General features: G+C 41.6%; 1 protein-coding gene across 2 annotated transcripts; it reads right to left on the minus strand.

Annotated features, from left to right (window-relative positions):
* Nucleotides 1–651: 651 nt before the first annotated feature.
* On the minus strand, nt 652–6,069 carry LOC138827245 (tubulin beta-2 chain-like). 2 transcript variants are annotated; one of them, XM_070022734.1, is made up of 4 exons: nt 6,013–6,069; nt 5,060–5,168; nt 2,339–2,449; nt 652–1,712 (listed from the first exon to the last, which is right to left on the minus strand). In XM_070022734.1, the coding sequence occupies exons 1-4, from the start codon at nt 6,067–6,069 to the stop codon at nt 652–654; spliced, it is 1,338 nt and encodes a 445-aa protein (XP_069878835.1). The 2 variants fall into 2 exon arrangements, with proteins under 2 accessions (XP_069878835.1, XP_069878836.1); XM_070022735.1 differs by lacking the exon at nt 5,060–5,168 and having other exon boundaries at nt 6,036–6,069.
* Nucleotides 6,070–9,847: the final 3,778 nt, after the last annotated feature.

A 9,847-nucleotide genomic window follows, 5' to 3' on the forward strand; every position in this document is an offset into this window, starting at 1 on the left:
GAAGGAGATCCTTAATGGCCAGTATTCATACCTGCATTTTGAGGTCCCATTCCCAAAGAGGAATGCATACTAGGTGGCAGGATAAGCAAGTCCTGTGTCAGAATAAAGGAGGAAGAGGCCCTGCTACCTCAGTGCCCAGACAAGTCTTGAACATCAATCCCTTCAGTACTCCAAACATCACCTTGGTACTAGGAAAATTGTAACATCTGGATCTGGTTTACTTTCTCTTCAAACTGTTTTTATGCTACTGGAATGTTATTGAGAGACTGCTAACTTTAAAACTGGGCCAGGGAAAATAAACATTGGCATTTGTCATCTTCCTCTTCAAAATACTGGGAACGCCATGAATTTGAAATTCCTCTTGAGCACCATTTCTATATTAATAAGATTAAATCCTAAAGAAGAATAAGGACTCAAGAGTACAAAATGTATACATTATTTTTTATAAATAAGGCTTTAGAATAATACTATTTAAAAGAAATCTGCATTTTTACATTCACCATCAGTGAGTTCCTGACTGGAAAGGCTGTGCATGATGATACACAGCAGGGACCTCACTGCAGGACAACAGGAGCTCAGGAAAGCACCATTCATTTGAGAAGTAGTAGGCAGGCTCTGACAGTCCTGTTGCATTGCTACCAATGGGAAGTCTTAAACTTCTTCCTCCACCAAGTCTTCTTCAAATTCCCCCTGTTCATCAGCAGTGGCATCTTGGCACTGCTGGTACTCGGACACCAGGTCGTTGATATTGCTCTCAGCCTCAGTGAACTCCATCTCATCCATGCCTTCTCCCGTGTACCAGTGCAAGAATGCCTTGCGCCAGAACATGGCACTGAACTGCTCTGAGGTGCGTTTGAAAGGTTCTTGGATGGCCGTGTTGCTGCCGATGAAGGTGGCTGACATTGTGAGGCCACGCGGGGGGATGTCACATACAGCTGTCTTCACATTGTTGGGAATCCAGTCTGCAAAGTAGCTGCTGTTCTTGTTCTGCATGTTGAGCATCTGCTCATCTACCTCCTTCATGGACATGCGGCCTCGGAAGATGGCAGCTGCTGTCAGGTAACGACCATGGCGGGGATCACAGGCGACCATCATGTTCTTGGCATCAAACATCTGCTGGGTGAGCTCGGGCACTGAGAGAACATGGTACTGCTGGCTGGCTTGGCTGGTCAAGGGTGCAAAGCCAGGCATGAAGAAGTGTAGGCGGGGGAAGGGCACCATATTCACGGCTAGCTTGCGCAGATCTGCATTCAGCTGGCCGGGGAAGCGCAGGCAGGTGGTGACTCCACTCATGGTGGCTGACACCAGGTGGTTCAGGTCTCCATAGGTGGGTGTGGGCAGCTTCAGGGTGCGGAAGCAGATGTCATACAGGGCCTCATTGTCGATGCAGAAAGTTTCATCTGCATTTTCCACCAACTGGTGGACAGACAAGATCGCATTGTAAGGTTCTACCACGGTGTCTGACACCTTGGGGGAGGGCATGACGCTGAAGGTGTTCATGATGCGGTCTGGATACTCCTCTCGGATCTTGTTGAGAATCAGGGTGCCCATGCCTGATCCCGTGCCACCTCCCAGGGAGTGGGCCAGCTGAAAACCCTGGAGACTGTCACACCTTTCTGACTCCCGCCGTACCACATCCAGCACCGATTCCAACAGCTCGGCCCCCTCCGTGTAGTGGCCTTTTGCCCAGTTATTGCCTGCCCCGCTCTGGCCTATCAGACACAAAGACATGATGAGAGACACACTCCAAGAAAAATGACTGTGCCTGTCCTATTGTGAAGACAATAGGACTCTTCTGAGCTAACCTTTGCTATTACATTAGATAAAGGAAATGTTTTCAATGTATCTGGGACCCTACAAATCACCCAGGTTCTAAAGAAAAGTAAAGAGTGTGAAGGAAAATACATTTTAACCCAAATCAAGTACTTCTAGAAATGAAGAACCGAGCCTGCCTCAATACTGTAAATGTAGTTACTTTCACACAGTGTGGTCAGAGGGAAGCTAAACTGCAAGAACTTGTCTGCACCTTGCTCACACATAGCTGTGCTTTGATTTCTGGTGTCCTGAAGTGGTTCTGTTATTGCCAGGGCTTTAAAATGACCAGCAGTGCTGAAACCTTGTTGGTGGCTTTCGCTACTTGCTGCTCTTTCCCTTCAGAGGCTTCTTTGTCATGGAGGGCTTGCAGAGTTGCACTGATCTGAGCTGTCTGAGAGGCCAGGGGCATGACTCCCGTGGACTGGAATAGGTGGGTTATGTGAGGACAATATCAAGATGGATAAAGTCTCAGCCCAGCACTGGAGTGCATGGATGTTAGGATCCATGGACCATGATGGCTTACCAAATATGAAGTTGTCTGGCCTAAAGCTCTGGCCAAATGGTCCCGATCTCACTGAGTCTAATGTTCCAGGCTCTAGATCCACCATGATGGCCCGAGGAACATATTTGTTGCCTGTGAGAAAAAGAGTTGACTTAGGCCTATCCTTGACAAGGAACTTAGGGGGCAGAGCTTATGATTCTAAGTGACCCTCAGCATTCATTACAAAAATTACAGCATTTGAGACATGGAAACAGAAAAGATATCTTGAGCATGAATCCCCATGCAAGAGGCTTCAGCAACTTTAAGGATGTTTGCAGTTGTCTATTTCCATTGAATATTCATTCCTTTGCTTTGGGCATGGTGGCTGAAATCTCAGCTACACATGAGGCAAAGATGAGCATCAGGCTTTGAGTCTAATGGTGCAAAAGAATGGTGGCAACACTTTTTTTTGTGGTTCATCGTGGGGCTTGAACTCTGGGCCTGGGCACTGTCCCTCAGCTCTCCAGCTCAAGGCTAGCACTCTATCACTTGAGCCACAACCCCACTTTCAGTTTTCTTATTGGAGATAAGAGTCTCAAGGACTTTTCTGCTCAGGCAAGATTTGAACCATGATCCTCATATCTTAGCCTCCTAAGTAGCCAGCATTACAGGAATGAGTTACCAGTGCCTATCAGCAAGAAACTTTCTCTTTTTTGTTAATTTTATTTTATTGTAAAGGTGCTGTATAGAGGAGTTAGTTACATGAGTAAAGAAATGAGAACATTTCTTGTCAAAAATTGTTACCCCTTACTTTGTTGTTCTCCCACTATCCCTCCCCTTCCCCAATTACCTTTCTCAAGAAATGAACCAGGTTCATGCCTATAATCCTAGCTACTCTGGAGGCTGAGATCAGAGGATCACTCTTCAAAGCCAGCTGGGGCAGGAAAAGTCCTTAAGACCCTTATCTCTAATAAACTAACAGAAAACCAGAAATAGCACTGTGGCTCAAGATGTAGAGCTGCTTGCCTTGAACTGAAGAGTTGAGGGACAGTGCCTAGGCCCAAAGTCCAAGCCACATGACCGACACCCCAACGCCAAAAAAAAAAAAAAGCCAGGTATGGCTATTCACCAAGTAGATGTAGGGGAATTCAAGTGTAAGGCTTTCCTGGAGAAAACATTTATACAATATATATTTATTGTCTTATAATTTTTCAATAATGGTTATCAAACAGCACACATCCTTGTATTCAAATACTCAGAGCAACCTTGAGCAATGACTTGCAATTTCCCATTTATCCTGATTTGGCCCAAGGGAAAGCAGTTAACATGATCTAAACACCAGTTTTAGAATACTCCCTTCCTAAACATTCACATGAAGAAAACTGGCCATCCTGCTGGATATACAGGATCTAATAAAGACACAACCTAAAATTCTGTTCATAGGAGTGACACAATCCAACCCAACCACTCTCAACCAAGGTGAGGACATCCCAAAATATAGATCTATAAAACTCAAATTAAATAGTTTTGTACTTTTGTTTGTACTTGTTCATTGGATTAATACATAGGAAAGCCAATTATCCACGATTCTTTTTGTATACAATAATGCAGAATGGAAACTCAATATAAAATTAAATGATCTTTACATTGACAGTTACAAAAACTGAAAATCTGCTTTGTAGACTTCAATTAGGCTGTTTATGTTAGGAAAGACAATATTAATCATTTAAAAGCAATGTTTACAAATTAGTATTGGTTTTTTCTACATCAAAAGAATGTTTTCTTACTTTAAAAACCTTAAAAATATTTTTGGCTAAGTATTCATATTCAAAATGCTCAAGACCAGAAATGTTATAGATTTCAGGGTAAGACACTTTATTTATGCTTTGAGATTTGGACTATTCTCATATATATTAGTGACTTAACATCCCTCTTTAAAATTATTAAAATTTTCTTTTTCAAAATATTGTTTTAGAAATTTAATCTATATTTTAAAGAGGCAATGTAACTGGGCTCTGCTTGCTTACAGGTGTAATTCTAGCTACTCAAAAATCTGAGATAAGACCTTAGCATCGCAGATTGAAGTCAGCTGGGGCAGGAAAGTCTGGGAGACTCATCTCCAGGAAACTACCAAAAAAAAAGATGCTCATAGTCAGTGCCCAGGCCTTGAGCTTAGGATGATCAGCACACAACCAAATGGCACTGGATTATATTATATTTTATCAATTGTTTTAGAATGCATATTTAGGCAGTCTCATTTTTAATTATGTGAAGCGGGCTCACGCATTTAATCCTAGCTACCCAGAAGGCTGAGATCAGAGAATCACGGTTCAAAGCCAACCAGGGCATAAAAAGCCGGCAAACTCTTATCTCCAATAAAACACCAGAAAACTGGAAGTGGCACTGTGGCTTAAGTGGTAGAGCCACTTGCCTTGAGCTGAAGAGCTGAGCGACATTGCCTAGGCCCAGATTTCAAGCTCCATGACCGAAAAAAAAATCCAGGTGTGGTTAGTCAGCAAGTAGAGGTAGGGGGAACTCAGGTATAAGGCTTTCCTGGGGTAATTCACAAGAATATACTCAAAAATTAAAACAAAGTATCTGGTGGAGTGGCTCAGTTGGGTACAGCACTTGACTTATAAGATCAAGGTCACAAATTAAAACTACAAAACTACCATAAGAAAGGCAGGAACTCCTTCCTTTTCATTAGTATTCCCCTGGGAACTATTTTGCCACCGTATGGGAAACCAGATGGGAGACACTCACCAGTTGCCTCATTGTAATACACCTCGATTCTCTGCAGCTGTAAATGGCAGTCTCCATAGTAGTTGCCAGTGCAATCAATATTGTGCTCATTGCTTATCATTTCCCAAAACTGAGATGGAAATAGAAGTGTATTATGAACTAGAATGTTAACTGTCCAAACAATGCATTTTAAAGTAACTAAAAGAAACCCATGTCCTGTTGACACAAATATATTAGTAAAAAAATTATATTTTCTAAATTTAAAAAAGCACACACATGGGTGGTATTTTAGTTTTGTTAATCTCTTATCTGGCTGAATAGAAGATGTCTGGGTTCTCCTATGAGTATTCCATCTTATGCAGTACCATATTCTGTTTGTATTCTATGACGAGTAATTGGCCTTACATGGACATGAAATTGCCAAAGCAGTAACTTGAAGACTCAGTTAGAAGGGTCTCCAGAACCCCAAGTGTCCTCAGAGCATACACGACAACCAATGATTTAGAAAACACCCAACTTAAGGGAGCTGAGATGGGGCATGAAACTCAGAGAAATTTGCATTAAGGTAGAAGAACTGTTCACAATTATCTGACACTCATCAGTTGACACAAGGGAATTGTCTGTATCTTTCAGCTCAAAAACACTGCATTCCTTGCATTCAAACCAGACCAAACGTGCATTAGTCTATTCCCAGGAAACTAAATACAAAGACTTGAGTCTCAGGTAAGACTAAGACATGCAAGGGATTTGAAACCACCCCAGCCTTGTTTAAAAACCACACCCACCAGGGCCACACAAATTAGGGAAATTGGAGAAGCTATCTGGGGGACTTCATTTGCAGAAGGTTAGGGACCACTATGGAGCCCCACCTACTTCAGCCTAGCCATGACCACCACCACCTCCACACTCCAACCCGTCCTCCTTCTCCTTCCCCTAAATTTGAGACTTGGATCCTAGGCCAGTGCCATGCTCACCTTTGCGCCAATCTGGTTGCCACACTGGCCTGCCTGTATGTACACAATCTCCCTCATGGTGCCGGGCTGCAGTGCTGATGGATGTATGTCTTCAGCGGTGGTGCCCACAGAGGCAAACAAGTAGAGCTGGGAAGCAGGAATCTGACAGAGTGAACTCAGATCCCCATTTATACCTCTGATTGTTACAGGGGCAGAGGAGATGGGGCGGACTTGATTATAGGTGGAGCCAGCAGGTGCTCCAACTCAATCGCCCTATTGCTGGGTAATCAGAGGGCCCTACCAGTTCCTACCTACCCTGGAATCCAGCTGCCAGCTGCAAGTCCATTAGCACAGCTCCCACTCTATTTGGATCATCTGGTCACCCTGCCATCCACTCCCCACTCTGACTCACAAGAGAGGCTGAACCCTGGGATCAAGGAAAGAAGAGGAGGAACTTCCTCTGCACAAGGTCCTTGTTTGCCAGAAGCCCAGAACAAGCCTGCCGTCCATTTTTGATTGGAGGGTCTAGAACTGTAGGGGCATTTTCAGATGTGATCGCAAGAGCAAGCACAACTGTTGGATTCCATGATTGATCCACTTTCCATTATGGGAAAAGTCAGGGGCTTAGGGTCTAGCCTTCATACTCAGGTTTTTTTCTTTCCTCTTAAAAGTAGCTTGCTTTTTTACTTGGGCCATTGGACAACTACAGTATATTTTTTGTTTCATTTGGCTTCTGCTCCTAGTGTAAGAACTCAGGTCCTGGTCAGAGTGTCTTTTTCTTTTTTTTGGTCGGAGTTGGGGCAGGTTAGTGATTTAGGGCTTGAAATTAAGGCCTGGTGACTCTTTCTGAGGTTTTTATTATTATTGAGATTAGGTGATTACCTTAATTTCTCTTATTTCACAGAATTGTGGAATAGTGGTATTTAGTTGAAATTACAAACATATTTTAACCTTCACAAGTCAAATTATCATTATCATGGACTATAAACTTTGTGAATTCTATAAGCTTTGACAATACAATTTATTTCTTCCACAACGGGTGATATTTACATTTCTCTACTTTTGCTTAGTGTAGAATTTCCTGTCTTTCACTTTCATTCTGCCCCTCTCTTTCTGAGGTTTTATTGATTTACTTATTTAACTGAAAGGTAGAAGGCTCTACTACTTGAACTACAGCTCAACTTCTGCCTTTCTTAAAGTGTTTAATATGAGACAAGAGTCCCATGGGTAGTCAAGTGCAGTACAGTGAGGCTTGAAATCTGAGGATCACTATTCAAAGTCAACCTGGGCAGGAAAGTCTATGAGACTTTCCTCCAATCAACCACTAATAGGCAGAAGACAGTAGAACTTTAGCCATGAGCAAAACACTTCAAATTTAAGTCCCTCGACTGAACAAACTGAAGCAAGTTTCATGGACTTCAATGCCCATGATGGCTTTGAACCATGATCTTCAGACTTCAGTGACTTTAGTACTCAGGATTATAAGTGTGAGTCAACATTTACAAATCTTTAATTACCTTTTCTTTCACCTTTTCAGGTTATTTATTATTTCTTTTTTTGACAATTGTTCTTAGGGGCTAGCTTTGATGCTTAGTTTTTTCTTTCCTCTTGAAACGACCATGCTTTACAAATTTTACCACAGGTGAACTACAGGCTGGTTCTCTTTTTTGTAGCTCTTCTTCTAGGGCTCAAACTCAGGTAATGGTGACTGAGGTTCTTTTTTTTATTTTTTTTTAAATTAAGTGCTGGTTGTTAGGTCTTGAAATTAAGGCCTGATGACTCTCCTTGAGGTTTTATTTATTTTTACCTTAATGGTGGCAGGTTTCACTAGTTGAGCCACAGCTCAGCTTCTGCTTTTCCTGTGGTTACTAGGAGATTAGAATATCAACAGCAAGCCAAGAGTCGTACAGGGACGACTGAAATCTGAGAATCATGGTTCGAAGCCAATCTGGGCAAGAAAATCAATGAGAAAATTATCTCTAATTAACCACCAATAGGTAGGAAGAAGTAGACCTCTAGCCATAAGGAAATCTAGCAAGTTCAAGCCCCAGTACTGAGCACAGTAAAATAAGTCTCCTGTACTTTCTGCCCAGGATGGCTTTGAAACACGATCCTTAGTTTTCAGCAATCTGAGCAAGTAAGATTACAATTTTGAGCCATGATTTAGAAATCTTTAATATGCTCATTTTTGCACCTTTTCATTTATTTGATTTGCCTTCCCCCCTTTGTAAAGTTCATGTCCTTTATTATTAGGGCCTAGCTATTCTCACTCAGTATTTATTTATTTATTTTGTTAGTTGTGGGGATTGAACTCAGTGCCTAGGTATTTTCTGTCAGGGACAAAGCAGGCACACTGCCACTTTCAGCCACAGTGCCACTTCCACTTAATTGGAAAAAAACAGTCACCAGGGTACTTTTCAGCCTGGACTGGCTTTCCATTGTGGGAAGCTTCCTGAGTAGCGAGTATTACAGGCATGAGCCAGAGAAACCTGGCTTGTTTTCTTAGATCAAAACTAGTAGGCTCTACAATTTATGCCACACTACTTCACTGTGCATGAGATTTTTGGATTTTGTTTTTTGCTCAAAGCTTGCAGGAACAAAAACTCAACTCCTGAGGGTTTTTTTCTTTTGGGGGTTGGGAGAGACTTGAATTCAGGGCCTGTGGACTCTCTCTGAGGGTTGTTTTGTTTTTGGTATTTTGTTTTTATTTCGAAGCTAGCAGGCTATTGAGCCTCAGCTCAAGTTCTGCCTTTTTTTTTTTTTTTTTTTTTTTTTTGGTGTTTAATAGGATTGGAGTCACATGTTAGCTCTACTTCAATTATTTTTGTAAGTTTTAATCTTCTTTACAAAGTATGATATATTTTTTGTTAGATAGTTATTGGTGTGCTTTTATTGGGTTGTTTTGGTATGAACAACACTGGGGATTGAACTCATACCTCGTTTATGGGAAGAAAGTATTCTGACACCTAAGTCACAATTCAGCTATGGCCGTTTTTTTTATTTTCTATTTGTTTGTTTGTTTTTTCTTGGTCATGGGCTTCAACTCTAGGCCTGGGCTCAGTACCTATGGTCTCCAGCTCAAGACTAGCACTATACAACTTTAGCTACAGCACTACTTCAAGGTTTTTGAGTGGATTATTGAAGATAAGAGTCTCATGGACTTTTCCTGTCTGGACTGGCTTTGATCCACGATCCTCAGATTTCAGCCTCCTGAGAAGCTACGGTTACATGCATGAGCCACCAGCATCTGGCTATCATAGTGTTTTGTTTTTTTAAAAAAAATACTGTTTAAATTACTGATTTTTGTCCTTCTAATTTAATTTAATATTTTAATCTTTGTTTCATCCCTGGGAATTGTGTATAGGACCCTGTGTATGTCTGTATCTACATGCTTTTGTGTGCATATGTGCCAGTACTGGGGCTTAAATTTCCTTAACTTTTTCCATACAAGGCTGAAACTGTAACACTTGAACCATACCTCCAGTCTGTTTATTTTTGCTGCTTAATTGAAAATAATAATATCTGATTTGCGACTTTGGAGGCTTAGGATTTTAGGTGGTAGTTTGGAGCAAGACTGGGCAGTCTTCTTACCTATTCCCTCTAATATACTACTCAGGAAAAGCTGCATGTATCACTGTGGCTCAAGAGGTAGAACACTACCCTTAATGAAAAGCAACTCATATTCAGTGCCAAAGCCTGAATTTAAGCTCTGGGGCCAGCAGGTTAAAAAAATTAAAAAAACTCTGAATTATCTGAACAGTCTAGCTTTAAACTATGTTCCTATAGATCTCAGCCTCTAAAATAGCTAGGGGATTACAGGTTTGAGCCTTTAGTTATAGTGATAGTTTTCTATTAT

The sequence above is a fragment of the Dipodomys merriami genome, unplaced genomic scaffold (genome assembly GCF_024711535.1).
Source record: "Dipodomys merriami isolate MVZ:Mamm:240054 unplaced genomic scaffold, mDipMer1.0.p SCAF_1522, whole genome shotgun sequence".
Taxonomy (NCBI): domain Eukaryota; kingdom Metazoa; phylum Chordata; class Mammalia; order Rodentia; family Heteromyidae; genus Dipodomys; species Dipodomys merriami.